At 42.5% G+C, this 19405-nt stretch overlaps 1 protein-coding gene across 7 annotated transcripts in view; it reads left to right on the forward strand.

The window, feature by feature from the left end:
* The window catches only part of CADM1 (cell adhesion molecule 1), a 309393-nt gene that overhangs the window by 84905 nt on the left and 205083 nt on the right, over positions 1 to 19405 (forward strand). The window contains exon 2 of one of the 7 annotated variants that reach the window (XM_073239754.1): positions 8526 to 8609. The exons of the other annotated variants lie outside the window; for them this stretch is intronic. Coding sequence (XP_073095855.1) covers positions 8579 to 8609 — 31 coding nt within the window. The 5' untranslated portion in view covers positions 8526 to 8578. The remainder of the gene's footprint in view (positions 1 to 8525; positions 8610 to 19405) is intronic. 7 annotated transcript variants of the gene reach the window in all.

Raw genomic sequence — 19405 nt, forward strand, 5'->3', positions numbered from 1 at the left:
GTGAAATTAACTCAGAGACTGTATGGGGGTCACCAATGGGTAGGCTTATTTTGCTGTTTAAGTATCACCTGGCAGATTGGAATGAGGTTCTCCTAATTCATAGCATATTCCCGTTTTTATTAAGTTTAAAGATGTAAGCATTTCCTGTCATTCCATAACTAAATATAGTAATGAAATTTTATCTAAAGTTGGGAACATTATCCAAATGTGATTTGATGTGTATAGGACACCGCACATTCCCTGAGTGGTACAGATTGTGCTAAATGGGCCTGAAATAATGTTCAGAAAAGAGAATCACTTTCTGTTCTTCTTGACACCCTTTGTCACAGACACGCATCCCACCCCTGTCTCATTAGTGTAGTCGTTATATTTTTCATTACAAGTTTTATGCAAACATCCTGGTTTTCCTTGATTAGGTTTACATGATTCTGTTACAATTACAGACTAGGTGTTATTAATGTGTGTGATTAAACATGTAATTAATATGTGTAATGACATAGAGGTACGGCAGAGCTGGGCTCTATGCTGATTTATCATATAGGTGGTGCATAAAGGCGAGGTTAGGATTTGGTGCTAAACACCTCCTCCTACCGTCAGTCCGCAGGGGTTTGTCACCGGAGCGGTTGCTTCTGCGTGTGCGCGCAGGTCGTGGGAGCATCTGGATCACGATTGTCTTTTACTGTGACCGTGTCACATACTCTGCCCCAGAAAGAAGGTTTGAGTGTCTGAGCACCATGCTCTGCTAGCCACACTCAGTAACACACAGATTTTATATATATATATTTTAAATTAATTAATTAAATTAACATTTTAAACTTCATGTTCAACTCATCTTTTAAAATAACCCTTTTCTTTTCCATCTGGTATGTTTGGTTCCTTTCCCTCCGAGCTAAGTGAGCTCCCGGTAAACGGCTAAGAGCACCTTCCTGCTTCCCTCCTCCTGCGCCCATCGTGTTCTTGCCCCTGCCATTGTCACTGCACAGTTTTAAGGTCTGTAAACAGGCCTAGGGGACTCTCTGCTTCCTTGTCAGCATATATTTTATTGCTCTTTACTCACTAGCTGCCCCCCAGCCCTTCTGCTACCCCCACCCCCACCCCAAACACGTATCTTGACTGTATGTTTCTTTTTCTTAGAGGGGAATTCCAATTAAACTGCCAAGAAAAGAAAAATGGCAAGGGGACAGCATTATGAAGCACTGAAGTGGTAGAAGCAAGTGAGGTCTTTGAAACCCTCTGGATGTGCGGCAGCAAGGGGACCAAGGTTGATCCTGGGACACACCCTCCTTCAAACAGTTGTGCTGAATGTGGCCATTATGTATGAGGCTAAAATGGCAGCAGCAGACGCGATTATGCACGGCCTTGGTGATGAGCAGTGCAGGCCAGGTCGCAGTTGATCGGAGGCTGCTCAGACCCGTGTGGGGCCTGTTATTTGCAGGGTTGTAGTCCAAATGCTGGGGGGACGGCCCAAGGGTCCTGTAACCGCTAGCATATAATTTGACTTGAGTGCTTAAGCAGATATGCGTCCTGAAAAAAACAGGGGCAGTAAAGGCTGACTTGGATTTGTATTCGCATGTTTCCAGGGGGACCTGGGAACAGATGTGTCGTCTGCCCTGAATGCACTGGGATCCGTCCATGTTTTGCTTACAGACCCCCTTCTGTCTGGTGCACTCTGCCCTCTAAAAGCTTCCTGAATTGCTTTGTGAACAAGGCAGCTACTACAGCTGCAACCGTTGGGTTTGGACTTTAGCCAGCTTGAAATTTATCCCTGCCCTAATGCTGTATATCTGGAAGCAGGCAAAGTGGCTCTTTTTATAAGCATATGGAAGCATTCCCTGAGGAAGAGTGTGTTGAGAGTAAAGGAGCTCAGATTCCTTACCATTGCCTGCATTCTCTGAGGATTTATGTTGAATTTTCCTCTTTGCCACCAGGTCAGGTTTCAGCAACTTTTCTTTACTCTTCCCCAGTTACTTAGTTGGGCTGCTGCTTCACTGAAAACCCATGATTCCACTCTGCCCTTTATTTATCTTGGTGGGCCCCTGGATTCAGGAGGACTTGATTCAGCCCTTGAATGAACTCAAGGTTACTTCTCAAGATTCCTTTCTTCGTATGCTAATATTTAGCAGTGAACAAAGAAAAAGACAAAACAAAACAAAATGAAAAACCATAAAAACAAAAGGGATGAAGTGGAGACTGATCTCCTGCTTGGGGATCAGCCCTACCTGGCGGCTGCTTCAGTGACTGGCAGGAGTGCGGTTTGAAGATTTCACATTTCCTTTGTAAACAGAGAGGTGTTGGATGTCTTTTCTGAGTGTGCAAATGCCAGTATCCTTACAAAATTGAAGCTCAGTTTTGCTTTATTATATTCTTGGCTTGTTGATGAGTTTTCAGTTAAGCTTCTCTCTTTGTGTTCCCTTATCTAGCTTTTGAAGTCTTCTGCTCAGGTGGTCTTCTCACTAGATCAGGATTTTAAAGAAAGTTCCTGTTCATGTTTCCACATACTTACTGTCTGGGCTTCTCTTTTGACCTCTTTGAACTGGTGATGTGTGCCACTGTTCAGCTAGAGTTAGTATTATTTGCCAGTTTGTCTGCTTTTGATTTGTTTCATATTACTGGATTAGAACTAAAATCTATTTCATTTTAGTAGCAGCAGAAAGCACAAAATCTTGAGGTTTCTGCCAATATTCTTTTTGGAACAATATCAAAATGTCACTTTTCTGTTGGAACAAGTCTTTTCTGTCCAGCCTCTCTCTGCCCCAGCTTCTGTGTGGTGCAGTAGCATGGACTGCTTGTGTCCTAGGGTTTCGATGATCAGGAGCCCTCGCACCTAAGCGATGTCTTAACCAATTTTCTCGGACTAGCGTTGATTCCGAGTGAACGTGAGGAGGGTGAGCCGCGTAGAACCTTTGCGGCGCGGTGTGGCACAGTGCGGGGAGGGTGAGGCGCGGCTTCTTTGCGGCGCGGTGTGGCACAGTGCGAGGAGGGTGAGGCGCGGTTTCTTTGCGGCGCGGTGTGGCACAGTGCGGGGAGGGTGAGGCGCGCTTTGCCAGGACTATGACGGGGGCATGTGCTGCCTCTGCCACGTAATTTTAGATCGCTGACCAGCACAGTGGTGACCCCCCCACCCCCCCCACTGCCTCTCAGAAGAGTGCTGGCCTGCATAGTGGGTAGAAATCCAGGCCTTCACTGATTCTATTCCCTTTGGGTTCAGTCCCAGATCTTGAGCTCTGCAGGGGTGTGAACTGATCAGGAGCAGCCAACTAGCTGTAGTGTGAAGAACTGAGCTGCTGTGCAGGGGGAAAAGTCCGTCATTCGAGGAACTAAAATTGACACAATTTCACTAGGCGGAGGAGTGCTAACACATTGGACCATTATTATTTTTAGGGAGACATCGTTGCTTCCCTCTTATTTGCAACGTTCACAGTAAAAATAGGAAACTGTGTGGCTTTTTTTAAGCTGTTGCCATTACCAACATGTACCACCTCCTTCAAAGTTTTTCAATGGACTCTAAACTTAGGCCTATAACTTGTCATTCAGTTTCTGAGCCCACAGACAAGGTATTTTCCCCCCCATGCCTGCTCCCCTTTGCCCCCACTCTTGAGAGTGAGAACACTTTTATTTTCAACATTTGATGATTTAGGAGCTTATTTGCTATTTAAAATCTCTTATTCTTATTCAACATACAAAAACAGCAACTGTCACTTTAAACGACAGCCCACTATTTCAAAATTAATTTTGAAATAATAGTTGTTTTCTTAACATGGGATTTTACAACATTGCTCATGTGGACCTGCAGGTTTGGGGGTGCATATCTAGGCCTTCCGTGGCTTTGATGAAAACTCAAGCCCCCAGCCTCCCTGCAGCGAGCTGGCTGGCACCCGGTCCTGGGATTTGGGCCTTTCCCCTGTGGTGCTCGTGGGTTCGTACTGAACTCTGTCGGGGTCAGCTTGCAAGACCCTTGCTCTAGGTGAGGGAAACAGAACTGAGTATTTTTTTTCCCTGTGTGAAATTAATACGTGAGAGAAACGGATTTAGGTCCCCGGCCTCACCGTTGCCAGTGTTGCCCAGCAGAGCTCTTGGGAAAGTGCAGCCAGTGGGGGAGCTAGTGTTTCTTGTCCTCCCCCAAACCCCCGCCGCACTGCTGGGAGTGCGATGGCCTCCAGGTGGCCCGTCACTGCAGCTCCTCCACATTGAAGTTCCTTCAGTGGCAGCAACGCACGAGTACTTCCCGCGCTGTGAGAAACCGCCTTTGGTGTAGAGATGACCCTGCACCGGATTACTACATTTTCATCAAGCTTCCTCAACTGTGGGGTATCTCACAATCATATACCACTTTTTAACATACAGATTGTGCAGTGATGTATATATAACTTGATGTTTATTATGGAAATTGCAATTTGATTTGGGTATTTAATCTTCATTAAAAGCATTTGTCAATGAGCTGGTTTTTTAAAAGATCAAACCTCTTTAAAGCAGCTTAACATCCTAAATATATTGTGGGGTCTAGCATATCCAGGGGGATTGGGTTAAATTTTTTCTGAATAGAAATTCTTTAAGGAAGCAACTGAATATATGAATAATGAGGGAGGAAATATTTAGATGTTTTTATGGAGAAAAAACACAGCCTTATTTTTAGATTATGGGGTCTAAAGATACCTGCATGTTTTTTTATACCAGTATAAATATAAAGAGAAAAGAAGTAGCTAAAATGAAAAAAATTACAAAAACCCATCAAAGTTAAACAAAATCCACCTGAAGATTCATCTAATAGTAAAGGCCCATATTTTATTACTCATGTTCTTTTGAAATCATATACTGTGCATTGATAGCAAAGTTTATAGAAAATAATACAGGACCTGACGAATCACAGCCAGCATTGTCACAGTCTTGTCCCATTTTAATACTTCGTCACACATGCAAAAACTCTCCAGTACGTTTGTCTGCCCCTCAGCGCATTCCCCATCTTCCTTCCTAAGGTTAAATTATAATCCTGAATTCAGTGTTTATTACTCCTGTATCTATTTAAGTCATTTTCCTGCAAAATTGTGCCCATATATAGTATGCAGTGTTTTTGCATGCTTTCAATAAAGTATTTATTAAAGCAAAATAATAGCATATAAATAATAAATAAAAGTATTTATTCCCACTGCTGTGTATGATTCCACTTTGTGAACATACACTATTCATTTATTTGCCTTTTGATGAGCTTTTAGGTCATTTCCAGGTTTTGACTCACATCCCAGTGCTCCGATGAGCAGGTCTTCCTGGGCACACCTGCTGTGAACACCTGTGGGGATTTCTCACAGTGGAAGTTACTTTGGACAGCCCCAACTTTTCGAGCTCAGCCTCTTCCTCCCCAGGGGGCTTGTGCTCTGAATGGCCTCCCAGGTGCTGTGTGAGAACTCCCAGTGCTTCCCGTCTTCTCCCACCGCCGTCACCAGTCCTTAAGATCCTGGTGGTGGTAGGGACAAGGTGTCTCCTTGGTTTAATCTGCATTTCCCTGACTTGAATCATTTCATGTCTGTTGGCTATTTGGGTTTTCTCTTCTGTTAGTTGCCTCATCAGATCTTTTGTCTGTTTTTCTTCTGGGTTGTTTCCTCTTTTCTTTTTCATATGTAGAGATTCTTTATGCTCTGAATGCTCTGAATACTAATCCTTTGTCTCTTCCAAATGCATTCCAGGTATAGGGCTTGCCTTTCTTGTTTATGCTATCTTTTGTTGTACAAAAGTTTTTAATTTTAATGTAGGGAAACTCAAGGTCATAAAAACGTCCTCCCTCTCTCATTTTCTAAAAGTTTTAGTTTTGTTTTTGGCTTCCAGTTAACCAGTCAGAAGTTTTGTGGTATGGCATGACATAAGGATCTAATTTTAGTTTTTGACATCTGGATATCTGACTGTCTCAGGACTTTTTTTTAAGCATTTTTTCTTTTTAGAGAAAAGTGGTTTTTATTAAAAATTTTCAGAACATTTTAACTTAAAGAATAATTGCAGACTTACAGAAAAGTTGCAGAAATAATGCATAAAATTCCCAAAGACCCTCCTGCGGGTTCCAGATGCCAGCGTCTGCCACCACAGGCTAAGGCGGCGCCACTCATTTCTCCACAGTGACTGTTCTTCCCTTTTATAATTTTAGCATCCATTCTTGGCTGTGGTGTTTGCCAAATTATTTTCTATTTCCGTAATTCTTTCTACCTTTAATTTTTGGAAATTCTATCAGCACCAATTTTAGACCAGTCCTTTTTTCGCCGCTGACGTATGCTTTACCCCCATAGTGATTTATAAGTCTACGTCTGCACTAGAATCTGCTGTCCCTCTTCTTTAGGGGTTTGTGCCATTGTCTTCTCACCAGTGTACAAGAATACCATTTGCCCACAGCCTCACAAACAGAGTGTGTTGTCCAACTTCTGGAGTTTTGCCAATCTGATCAGTGAAAAACAAATGCATGTCCCTTATTATGAATAACATTGAGCACCTCACCTGTTCATATGTTTTTATTTATTCTTTATATTCCCTGTTCATGTGTTTTGCCTGTTCTTATATGGGGACGTTAGTATTTTCTTCTAGATTTTTTAAGGAGCTCTTTGTATGTGAAGGCTATTATCCCTTTGTGATAAGTTTCAAATATGCCACCTGTTTTTTGCTGATAGCATTTATTTTTAAGCAATTTTATATCAACAAAGTTATTAATCTTCTATTATTCCTGGACCTGCCTTTTCTCACCTGCTTATAATAGGATTCACCTGTTTTCTTTCAATAATCCTGAAATTTTAGTTTTAATTTTAGATCTGTGATCATTTGGACTGTATTCTGGTATATCTTGTGGTATATGGAGGCAAAGTATTTTTTTCCAGTAGGTATCCAGTTGTCCAAGATAAAATGTTCATCTTTTCCTCCCCTGATTTGAGATATTACCTTATCATATGATAACTTCCCACGCATGTTTGGGGGTTTCTGAGCTTTTTATTTTGTTCCCCTGGTCAGCCTGCCTGTTTGTGCAACAAAACCCAATGATTTTACTTACAGAAGCTTTCTCTAATGTGTTACACTCTCTATTGGGGGCAGTCCTAGCCCCACCGCAACATACACCACGGACACACAGCTTTTCCTTACAGGTTTTCCTGGTATTTCTTTGGTTTGTTTGTTTTTAATTTATTAAAATTTTGAATTTTATAACCAACAGATCTAGTTGGCATCCAAATAGTTGTCATTTCCTTGCTATTTCCAGAGACTTGCTCTGCCACCTAGTTTCGACCAGTTTTGTGTTTCTGTGTCATGTATGCTGAAAAAGAAGGTACCTTTTCTATTTGCTGGATGTACAGTGCTGTACATAGATCACACATATTTTTAGGCATTTAAAGTTTATGCTGAATTCTGAAGCCTGTTTAAGGTTCAGGATTATCCTGCAATCGAATGTCCCATCAGATGTTGGTGACACGGGGCCGGCGGGCCAAGTGCAGGGCGATCTGGAAGCACCGAATCTCCACGGAAGAGGTGTCTGCGTGTTGTTTCCCGAGAGAGGGTCACCAGTCTTTTAAAGATGTTCTGTCATCTCAAAAAAATAAAGTCTGCTCTGGTTAACAAGTAAAATACTCAGGTTAAAATATTGCTTCTCTCTCACTTACCAACTTTACATTTCCCTGTCTGGCCCCGGAAGATGACTGGTTAGCCAGAGACGGGTAAGATTCCTCAAGGGAGGAACAACCTAAGACAGGCACAGTCGCAGGGGGGCCATCAGGTGAGAATTTGGGGATCAACAGAGGTGAGGCTCAGAACCTCACCCCCGCTGCTTTGAGAGAAATCTTCTGCATCCGTGGATGTTTTGTTGCCCTTGTCTAGCTCGGATTAATGCTTAGCTTATAGGCACACACCTGATCATTTACATTTGCTTTCTTACAGCACTAAACTATGTTTTCTATCTTTATCTTGCATCTACCTACCACTTCAGCATTTTATTTTAAAAAAATAATAATAATAAGGGAGAAATGTGGGATTCACATATAAATCAAGTATAAAAATCAAACGAATATTCATATTTGACCTGATTGTTTATAGTTCATAATGCGTGATCAAAACCGAAAGTTTCTGTGATGACTGCCCTTGTACTGTTCACCATGTAAGAACTTACTCACTATGTAAGAATTTGTTCACCATGTAAGAACTTGTTCGTTGTGCTTCAGAAGATCTGAGACTGATGAGAATTGAACTTGGGGTAGATTAATGATTGTGCATTGAGTCCCCTGTACAGAATTTTATTGTTGTTAACTGTTAACAACCATTTGATCAATAAATATGAGAGATGCCCTCTCAAAAAAAAATACTCAGGTTAAGAACTTAAATACTCAGTAACAATGTAAGATGGCCTTGAAAAATTAAGAGAGATGAAAAATAGCTCTTCTTATGTTATTGTGCTGAGGATTGATGCATTGATTATAAAATGAAAGTACATTTTAATATGTCTGTAGATAAAGTTCCTACAAGGTAACTGCCTGTATTTACAGTAACGGTGTTTTCTCTCATCTTTCTTACAGGTAAGTGACAGACAGTCTCTTAGGCTTGGCTGCCTCGTCTTCAGAATGGATGGATGTTCGGGGCTCCATCCCTCGCGTCTGGCCGTAAGTCACGGTTGGCGTGTGCCCTCGGTCGGTGTGGGCAAGGGGCTGTCTAGACAAAAGAAACCAGGGTTTCCCACAAACCCTTTGCCTTTTACTTGTTACACATGTTTTGCTAAGAACTCTTTGCACGTGTGGGCTCTGAGACCACCCGAAAGATGAAGGAGGATAGGGTTCTTGCCTTCAAGAGGACGGGAATCGGTATAGCAGAAAGAACTTGGGTTTTGGAGTTGGCTGGGTTTGAATTCCACTCTTCCATTACTATTTGTGGATATCCTTTATGTCCCCTATTTTTTCATTACTTAAGTGGTTATGGTAATGCCTACCTCATCAGATTGCTGGGAGGGTTAGGTCAGGGAATTCTGTGCTTGTCAGACATTCCAGTACATAGATTTTTTTCCCTTCATTTCTTCTTTTCAACTCGAGCTCCTTATCCGAAAGAAACTGCAAGGCCCAGGATGCGCGACAGGAGAGGCCAGCCCTCCTCCTCTGATCTGAGGTGCCTTTGGCCAAGATTCAGGAATCTCCAATCACCTTGGGGACCAGGCGCTGAAGGATTTCGTGAAGGAATCTGTAGTGGGTCTGAGGAGGCACTTTGCAAAGCAGCAGGCATCCTCTTGAACGGCCCAGGCGCATTAGAAAAGCCTAGTTAATGTGGTTTAGGTATTGGTTCACAAGAGCCTTAGTTGAGTCCCCGTATGTTAGTACGTTACATTGGGAAAATGTTTCTTTGTTTAATCTAAAATGGAATTCAAACAGATGACTAAAGAATGTAAACTGAGGTCTTTAGATCTCATGTGGTTCTTTAAATAGTTGTCACGTTGTTGTGTTCAAAATTATCAAGCTAATCTGGATGAGCGATACTGACCGAGAAGGGGAGGTATACACGGTCTGGTTTGCAAAGTGGAAGAGAACTGTGCTTGAGTTGGAAAGACTTAAATCAGAAAAGGCAGAGGGAAACGCGGGCCTGGGTGGTTCAGTTTGCATGGCTCACGTACCTCGTACCCAGTGGCAGGCGGCCGAACAGGACTGTCCCCCTCCAGGGAGAGGCTGGGGCCACGGGAGACCACAGTTCATTGCACATTCAGAGATTAAAATATCTCCAAATTAGTTCCAGTGAATCATTTTAAATTATTTTAAAAGCTCTTTATATTTTAATCAAAGCCTATTCACAACCAGTTAGCTTGGACGGCACGTTCTACAACTACTTTCCTCCAGCGATGTGTTGTGCTGCCGCCTTAGAGTGCACACATCTCATGGCGGAAGCAAGGAGCTGCCTCTCTCAGTCAGATGTTTCCTGGGTTAAGAGTAGAGTAAGTTGTATTCTTTGCGTCTGATTTAGATGGGGTAATGTTAACGTGGCTGCTCTGGTAGAGAGAGCTGGTGAACCCTCAGGGTGCCCACGGCCAGGCAGTGTACCTGTTTCCTAGTGCTCAGGGAGGACCTGACGGTGGCGTCGCCCCTGTTGGCACCCACCGTGGGCACAGCCTCAGCTTGGAGAAGCCCATCCCTGGCAGCCTTGGCAATCTCAGAATGTGCATCTGCCACTTTGGTGATTGGTGTATATCATGCATAAAGTTGTAGCCCTTGTTAAGAAAAGTTCTAAGTGCATGGAATACTTTCTTACTGCGGTAAATGCCATAGAGTACATTGTCCTTTATTGTCGCTTTAGAAGAAATAATAGAGGCTTATGTGGGTCGCGTGTTGGTGCCAGTTAAACTTACACCTTGTGCGTCGTGACGCCGTTCTATCTGACTGTCCTACACCTTGACGTACAGGCTCTTCCCTGTAGGAGAGGGCAGCACCGGTGTCCTGCAAACCCTCCCTTCCTTTGCAGTTAATGGAGGTGGGGGAGCCAGTGTGTTCCTATTTCCCTGCTTCCCCACCCAAAACGAGTTGCCTCCGGGTACCAGAATCCATCTTGGGATGTTGTGTGTTACCCGTTAGGTAACCAGTCTTCTGCAAGGAAGGAGTTAAAGTAGATGAGAGAGATGGACAGGGTGAGATTTTAAGTCACAGTGCTGAGTAGCAACTGCTCATCAAGAATTTATTGGCAGTTGGTTAGAACCTCATTTTAAAGCAGTAACACACTCAGAGTTGTATTCAAACACTGAGATAAATGCATCAACCTAAATTCATGGTTTTGTTTTTTTCCATGTAGCTGCTAATTATTGAACATAACGAGGCTTATTCATAATTTCCTTTCTCCTGCTTGATAGCCGTAATCCTGTATTTGTGCTGCTGTCATTCCCATGGTAACAGACTAATGTCTGAGGCGTGAGATTATTAAGTACAGAGCAGTACATTAAAATAATGCTAAGGTTCTGGCTTACAGAGAGACTTTTCACACTGGGGCGAACTTCAGAAAACAGAACACTTACACAAAAAGCAATTTACTTGGTCAGTAATGTTGAGTGTTCCCATAGCTGTTATGGAAGAGATTTGTTTGAATTATAGCCTCTGCCTCCCCAGCCTGTCATCTCCTTCAGCCTTGCCGCCAAGCCTTGATCTGGTGTTTCTGATGTCAGTCTGTCCCATGGGAGTTATTCTGTCACAGATGCATTGGGACTCCACTGCAGGATAGAGGCAGAAGATAACTGAGGATGAAGGAGAGCAACTCTAAAGTGAATCTCTAGCATATCTTTTCTGCAAAGAAGTATTCCCTTCACCTTTATGTGCTGTTAAAAAGAAAAAAGTTAAGCGATGCCTTGTTGAAGGCTGGCCCATAATAAATGTCGTTGAAATCACCAAAATGCCAAAAGCCTGTACAAGGGGGAAAATGTTACGCAGCTTGATTTAGGTCTTTGAAGGGGGGTCAAGAGGAGTGTTTTTAATCCTGTGCTGTGCTACTGAGGTGCCAACCATGTTTGTAGCACATAAATCGATACACCAATTTTGCTGGTTTTCTTCTAAGAGAATTTCTTGTATCTTAAATCTAGGTCGATGGCATGCACAAGGACACACTTCTTGCCTTAATGCCCTTTGCCTCCGCCATCGTTAGCAACTGTGTCTTTATTATTCCCGGAGATAAGTGCAGGTGCTGCCAAACTGAGAGGCATCTTGGAAGCTAAATGCTGCAGAGCTCATAAGCATGTTAGCATTATGGTGCCTCCGGGGCCCCTTCATCATCTCGTGCCCGGGACATTCTCCCATTTGGGTGGCATAGAAAGAATCTATGCTCTTGCCTAGGGATGAAGGATCTCCGCAGATTTCAGCTGAGCACACAGGTGGTGCCCTGTACACGGTGGACTCTCTGATCGTTGTGAACCATTCATGCAAACAGAGCACGTGTACCTCCAGCCATTTTTTTTGAAGATACAGGGGATGGAAGGAGCTAAAGGAGAAGAAAATGTCACTTGATGAACAAACTCCTCTGGGCCATGTTTAAATGATAGGTGCAATAAAAAAATTAGCTGCAGTGAGGTTTTTTTTCCCCTTTAAATTGGAATTACAGGGTTCAGGGCTTTCTTGATTCCCTCCTCCTCCGTCTTTGAACTCAGTGGAGGGTTTTAATATCCCTTATTAGAAGATCAACTAAGGTCTGCGCAGCCAAGCAAGTCCACGTTCTTCAGGCATCTCTCCTGACCTGCCGCCTCGCGGCCGGAAGGCTGTGGTCCCGTGGAACCCGCATCATCTCGCTGTGAGTTTTAATGGCTTCTCGCTCCTGCCCTCTCACCCAGTCAGCATACTTCTTAAAGGAATGCTGCGCGGTCTAAACTCCTGTCAGCATATTGTGCCATGTACCTTTATAATCACTTTTTCAGCATTTCGTTGAGGCATTCAGGAACAGCAGTGAATATGTGAGTAAGTGATTTTGTTTAAAGAAAAAAACAACCAACATGCGGGTTAATGCATTGGTATACTGATTTTTCTTTTTCTCCTCCCTCCCTCCCTCCTTCCATCCCTTTTCTCTTCTCTTTTTCTTCTCTTTCATCCCTCCCTCCCTCCTTTCCTGGGATGACGTCTATGGTAAATCTCAAAGGAGGCACAATAGCTGATTTGGTTTCTATGCTTCGTGTCAGTGGTGCCCAAACCTGGGGGGCTTTGAAAATTATTGATGCCTAGTTTCTTTCCCCAAAAATTGTGTTCTAATTGGGGTGTGGCCTAGGCTTTGGAATGTTAAAAGCTCTCCAAATGATTCTAATACAATCATCTAATACTTAGGTGATTCTGAGTTTGATAATCCACTGCTTTCTATGGAGCAATGGCTGAAAATTGAAATCTCAGTTGAGATACTGGATGGACATGTAGACCCCACAAATGGTTCGATGGTGATGGATCTGCTTCACGGACCCCACTTAATGCCAGGTCTCCCTGGTGCCCTTTTGCCTGCTGCTTCCTACGTGTGCACCACTGAAGTAGCCCAGGAGCTCCAACCCACCATCCTTCCCCCTGGGGTGAGAGCCGTGGACCCCGGTAATTGCCTTGATGTTTTCATTGAATTGCTACTTTTGTCTTTGGGCTCTAAAATTTTAGGTTTTGACTTAAGACTATGGAACAAGAACAACAGAAATCACTCAGCTCATAGGGAAAGAACAGAATTCCCATTGTGGAAACTTCATTAGCACCGGAAATTGAACTATAGTTTTTGACATTGGGTTGTGCACTGTGGTGCTCAGCCTGCATGCAAATTGTCTTCCTTACGCCCTTTGTAAGCAATGAGATGACATTAAGAGAATAGTTTAATCATGTTTTCATTTTTCAATATGTAATGCCAGAGGAGAAGAGGAAAAGTAGATTTCTTCATCTCATAAAACAAAGTACCTTTGCAATAAAGTTCTGACTAACACTTAACCCAGCATTTTTTCATTTATCTTGGTTATTGCTTTTCACATGTCTCATAGTTCTTGTAAACATGACTTTCCCCCTGGATCTAGCTACAAAGCAAAGGTTATAAAGGAAAGTAGGTATCCAAGCATCTTGCTTCTGATGTTTAGCCTTGAGAAATATATTTGAGCTAAAAAGGAAAGTAATAGGTTTGCTTGAATTTTCCTACCTTCCTTCACAGTCTTTTTTACTGCCTCTATGGATAGCCCTAAAACTTGGTTTGGATCAAGATCTGATATAATTTCAGGAAGCAGTCCTGTCAGATGATTGCAGAGGATGTTCTTATTTCTCTTGACATGCAGTCTTGTAGATTTCCAAAGAGCATGTGCACGTTACGTCTGTAGATCTGTATCTGTGAGCAAAACTGTCATCTTTGTTTTAAATGTTTGAATTCATTTTAGAATAGTCTAAATGATTACCCTGCCTGTACAGATTTAGAAAAGGGGCTTCCATAAGAGCCTGGTAGTTTGTTTTTTTCCCCCTGATCATCCACAATGATAGAGCTGGTTTTATAAATGCAGCCTTTTCCAAGCAGGTGATTTATCACTGTGATCATTGACCCTATATTTGGCTAGTTTATTGAAAAGTCCATTTATTATCAATAATTTTAGTTTATACTCATGGTAAAGGATGATGCTAATACCAAAAACGCCTTGTATTTTCTCATTTTTTTAAAGACTTGTTCCTCTTTTTGTACCTATGTGAGTTAGGAAATAAAACTTAAAAGATTCCCTGTCAAGTTTCATGTTGAATTTTAAAAGGAAAATCCTGAGAATATACTTTTGGAATGCAAGGGCCTTATCTATGAGAGGTTATTCAGGGCTGTGGTTTATTATTTGCTCTTTTTTTATTTAAAGGGGATTAAGGGTGTTCTGTTTCCTAAAAATGCTACTTCTGTGTTTTTCCAGATACTGCTAACGTTAGCTCCTTTTTCCTAAGGGTTTATTATTATTATTGGTAGTCATGACAACTCTTAAAAGCATATTTTATCCCAACTTTTCTGTGAAGTATTTCCTTTATTAAATGTTTTCCTATTATCAAGATAGATGTTTATTTTAATAAATAAGAAAATCCAGGAAAGTATAGTTCACAGAATAAAATTTACCTCTAGTTCCACCACTCAGAGATGAATATTCCTGATAATATCTTCTGCCTTCCTGTCATATTGTCCTACATATGTGGTTCGGAACAGACTTGGCTCACTTCTATTTATTTAACATTTTATTATTCAGTCTTTTGCCTTTGTAAAAATTCTTCAAGCCGATGTATAAACTATGCGCTGTAATCGACCGACTTGTCAGTCCTCGAGTTTACAGTTGCCTGCTGTGGATAATGCTGTGATGGACGTCTTAGGACTTGCTCTTTGCCTCCATTTCAACGTATTTCTTAGAAATAAAGTTTCACAATGACAATGATTGGGTCAGAGAGAGGGATGTTTTTGAGCCCTAGAATGTTTTATTTCCAAATTCCTCTCTAGGATGGCTGTTTTAATTCCAATCCTGCTCGCTGGAAATGACCACCTTACTGCACTGTTATGTGTTGAGGAATCTTAGTTTTAAAAATCTTGGCTAATTACTCGGAGAAATGCCATTTTGTTTTAGTGTTTACTTGATATTGGTGAGTTTATTTTTCTCCAAATGTTTATTAACCATTTGTGGTTCTTTTTAGCCGCTGTTGAGGTTCTCTACCCATTTCTGAATCAGTGTTTAAGAATGTGTGTGTGTAGTCTTTAATCAATGTAAATAGGCTTTTTATAAAAGAGATAATAACTCTTTATCTGTCCTATTATAACTCTTTAAAGATTCCCTGCCTAATTTTTCCCTTTTCTGCTTGAATAAGAAGTGCTTAAAGAAATCGTTTAACTTAATGAATGATTCATTCATTGAACAGACATTTATTGAGGGCCTATTATGTGCACAGCGCTGGGGTGTATTAATGAACTAAACAAATAACCCACCCTCTGTAGAACTTATATTCAAGGGAGGCTGAGAGGGGGATGAGAATTAAACAATTAACATAATAAATTAGCAAATTCTATAGTGTTGTGAAGGTGAGAACAAGTATAGCCAAAATACAGAAGACTGAGCGGGCCTGCGAGTGCCAGGGAGTAGAGTTGGATGGGGGCGGTCAGGGCTGGGCACAACGGGAATGCGACATTTGACAAGATTTCTAGAAATATTTGTTCTTAGCCGTGATAGTGTTATGGGGAGCCTACTGTTTTGTTTTGTTTTGTTTTTTAATAATAAATAAGGTTTAATCCTGTGTTAGCAGGTTCTCTCTTTCTTAGGATAGCCAACAGGAATCCCGTTGGTCCAGAACCTTCATTTATACTGCTGGGGGGTTTTGGAAGCGAGTCTTCCTGTCTGAATCCATCAATAGAAACTGGCTTCTAGTCGGGCCTCCCAGCTGCTGCGCCAGAGCCCTGACTGTGGCCTCTGCGTGTCACACGTGTGTAGCTGTACAGAAGCTTCGTAAATGTGAGGTGAGGCCTGAGAGGCAAGAGGTGTTTACTCACCACCCGGTGGACTCGCCAGGCCTGCCCTCTTCTCAGGCCGGGTGCGCAGGCACCTTTGGGGAGAGCGGGCAGAGCAGGCAAGGGGGCTGAGCTCTGACTTTTTGTGATTTACGGGATGAAATCGCAAGGGTTTCCCCCCATCCTCCTCTTCCTTTTTGCCTTCTTTCTTGATTTCTACTCCTCCTTTTTCTTGCCTAATTGTAGAATTTGATAATGTTGCTGGGTGTTATTTATTATCTGGCATAACCATAGCAGTTGCTTCTGGAGTTGTGTCCCAAGGCCGTTCACACTTCTGAATGGAGCTGTGTTGTCATTCATCACTCAAGCCCGAAAGGCCATTGTGACCGTTGTGCTGCTAAAGAACATGAGTGCAAAGAAGAAACAGTGGCAGAGTAGACAGCCGCTGAGCGGTGTGCTGTCCTGAAGGCACGTGGGATCATAGGGAAGTTCCTCACTTCTGTTCGCTTAAGTCAGTGGATTCTTGGAAGAGTATGTCTAATTGTACTCATTCTTAACAGTTTGGGCAGACAGGTTGTAAGATTCTAGAAACTAGTAAACATTGATTTCTTTCACAAGTTTGAAGGCAATTGTTGATTCTTAAAACATGGCAGGAACTGTGGATGACTGTCAACTGGAGGATTTTTTTTGCGTTCCTATCACTCTGCTATCGGCAGTCATTAAATTGGGTAAATTGAAATCTGAAAGAGAAATCAGTGTATTCTCACGAATGTGCCTCACATAAATTTTAAATGAAGTGTTTGACTTTTCATCCAAATCAAGTTGGCAAAAGAATTTTAATTATTTCATTGGCTGAGTTACGAGATTCATTTGAAGTTCAAGATTACGCAAACCAGGGTATGTTAAGCAATAAATATAATGAAATGCTTACAAATGTGTATCTTAAACAGGAACTGAGCTGTAATAATTTTTAATCAAGGCACTTCCTCTTTTGTTTTGTCAGACACAGTCTTAATAACCCCTTTAAAAAAAAACCAGCCCGACCGTTGCCGTGGCTGTGGGAGTGTCCTGCCCTTGGAAGTGCGAGCCGGTGCCGTTCCGGTCCCTTCCAGCCTCTCTGTTAACCAGACATTTACATCTCATCCTCCTCACCTGCTTTATAACATCTCTGGTGTTTTCTCCACCACCACCCCCCTCCCTGCTTCTCCTGGCCTGCACCCCAGTAATACCACAGTCAACTCTGTATGCAGAGACGGGGCCTCTGGACAGAATACCTGGGCTTATCCAGTTCCACCAGTGAAATAAAGTCACTGACTAGGACCGAATTGAAGAATTTCAGCTTGCATGTCTGTGCCTGAGCAGAGTGTCTGCAGTGTGCCCACCGAGCTCAGGAAGGCACAGCGCTGTGAGCCTGAAGCCAGCATTATGCTCCGTCCCTCATCAGCCTCGCTGTTCTTTCCCCTCGAGGCTTCCAGGCAGGGTGATGTGGGCTGTGGGTGGGACGGAACTGAAGGATCTCACCATCTTCTCATGGCTCAGAATAAGGAGAAAGGAAGGAAGCATCTGTGGCTCATGAATGTGTGGATTCACAACTTTAAATAAGTTCCACTAAAGACCATCCCTTAGCATGACTTTTTTCTCAATTTCCCATCCTTGGGGCCAGTCGTAGCTCATGTTACATGTGGGGAGCTGACCGTCCACAGTATCATTTACTCTGTACAGCAGGTGTCCCTGAAGAACTTCAGCAAATTAAACCTATTTCTACTTACTGCTGTTAAGTTATTATTGCAAGAATAAAGCTTATTTTTAATCATCATGTTACCATGTAAGCTTTGTATTTTTGGAGTGCACAGGAGGCAGAAGGGAAGAAATTGTGAGCGCTCCCTGGGAGGCGGGCGACCCGTGCCGGCGTCCCCTGGGTTTCTTCGGAGCCTTTTTCTGTTGTTGTTTTCCCTCTTTATCTGCCTGCTCTCCCTACGCGTGATCGCACTGTATGTCATCTTTCATCATGCTGTTTTCCCTTAACACGATGTGTTTCCAGGTGTTACGATAAACTTGGTAGACACATTTAAGGGTTGCAGAGTGTTCTTCTGCATTTCAGTCCGCTGGGGGGTGTGGAAGACGAAGTTGGTTTTTCTTTTAACTTTTTTTGGAAATGGTTTCAACTCTGACAAGTTGCAGGAATTGTGCAAAGAACACCCATGTTGCCTTTACACAGACTCACTTCTTACTGGCCTTTTGCTGCATCTGCTTTGTTACCTGTGCGCACGAACACGCCTCGCCTCCTGTTCTCTTCCAACTACCTTCTCTGTGCATTTTTTTCCCTGAAACATTTGAGAGTAAATGGCACACATCATGTGCCTTTGCCTCCAGATATTTCAGAGTGTTTCCAAAGAGTAAGAACATTTTCTTGTGTAACCACAGTGTAATTATTAACTCAGGAAATTTAACATCGACCTAATGCTTTAGTCTTCTGTCAATACTTCAGGTTGGTCAATTGGCCTAATGATACCCCGAACAGCATTTTTCCTGCTGCAGTACAACCTCCATTCCAGCCAGGATCACACACGGCATTTAGTTAGTATGTCTTCTTTAATGGGGGCCAGTTATTCAGGCTGTCTTTCTTTATGACATTGACATTAAAAAATACAGCCTCCCCTCCCCCATCCCTGTGTCCCCTTTTAAGGTCCTCATTGGGTTTGTTCGTTGTTCTGCATGATGAGATTGAGGCTGTGCATTCTCAGCTGGAATAATGTTCAGTTGGTTGTCCTGAGAGACTCACATCCAGAGGCGCCCAGTGTCCTTCTGTCCTTCACTGGTGATACTGATTTTGACGATCTGATCCAGGTGTTGTCTGGTTTTTCCACTGTGTAGTTGCTGTATTTTCTCTTGCAACTTATAAGCAATCTGTGGAGACACACTTTAAGATCATACAAACATCTTGTTCTCTTTAAAAATTTCCCTTTAGATTTAACTTCTATTTATCATTCTTGCCCAACTCAGTTGTCCTCTTATGATTTTGCAGCTATAGCATCAACTTTTACCAACCAGTAGCCAACATTCTTCTATAAAGAAGAACCCTTTCTTCCACCTCCCCTCCCTCCCTCCCTCCATCATCTGTCTATCTTTCTGTCGTTTGTATGGGCTCATGGACTCCCCTTTTAATGGTTCATTACTGTTCTTAAATATTTTTGTATTCAACTCCTCTAGTCAGTCGGCGGGAGCCTGCTTTTCAGATAGTCTCCTGTGTTCCTTGGACACGCCCCCACTGTTTTTCTGACATAAGATGTTCTTGGTTCATCTTGCACCTTCTCTGTGTTAGCCCTGTAATCAGCCTTTTCTGTGAGGATTTCTGGTTCCTTTTAGAGATGCGTGGTCTTAGAAACCCGTCTTTGGGTGCTAGGAATAAATTGGTGTCTAGGCCTTCTTCAGAGTTAGGAGAAAGAATACCCTGGGTGTGCACTCACACACGTCCATGTTCAGAACTCTCAAGTTCATA

Source organism: Manis javanica, chromosome 6, assembly GCF_040802235.1.
Source record: "Manis javanica isolate MJ-LG chromosome 6, MJ_LKY, whole genome shotgun sequence".
In the NCBI taxonomy this organism is placed as follows: Eukaryota; Metazoa; Chordata; class Mammalia; order Pholidota; family Manidae; genus Manis; species Manis javanica.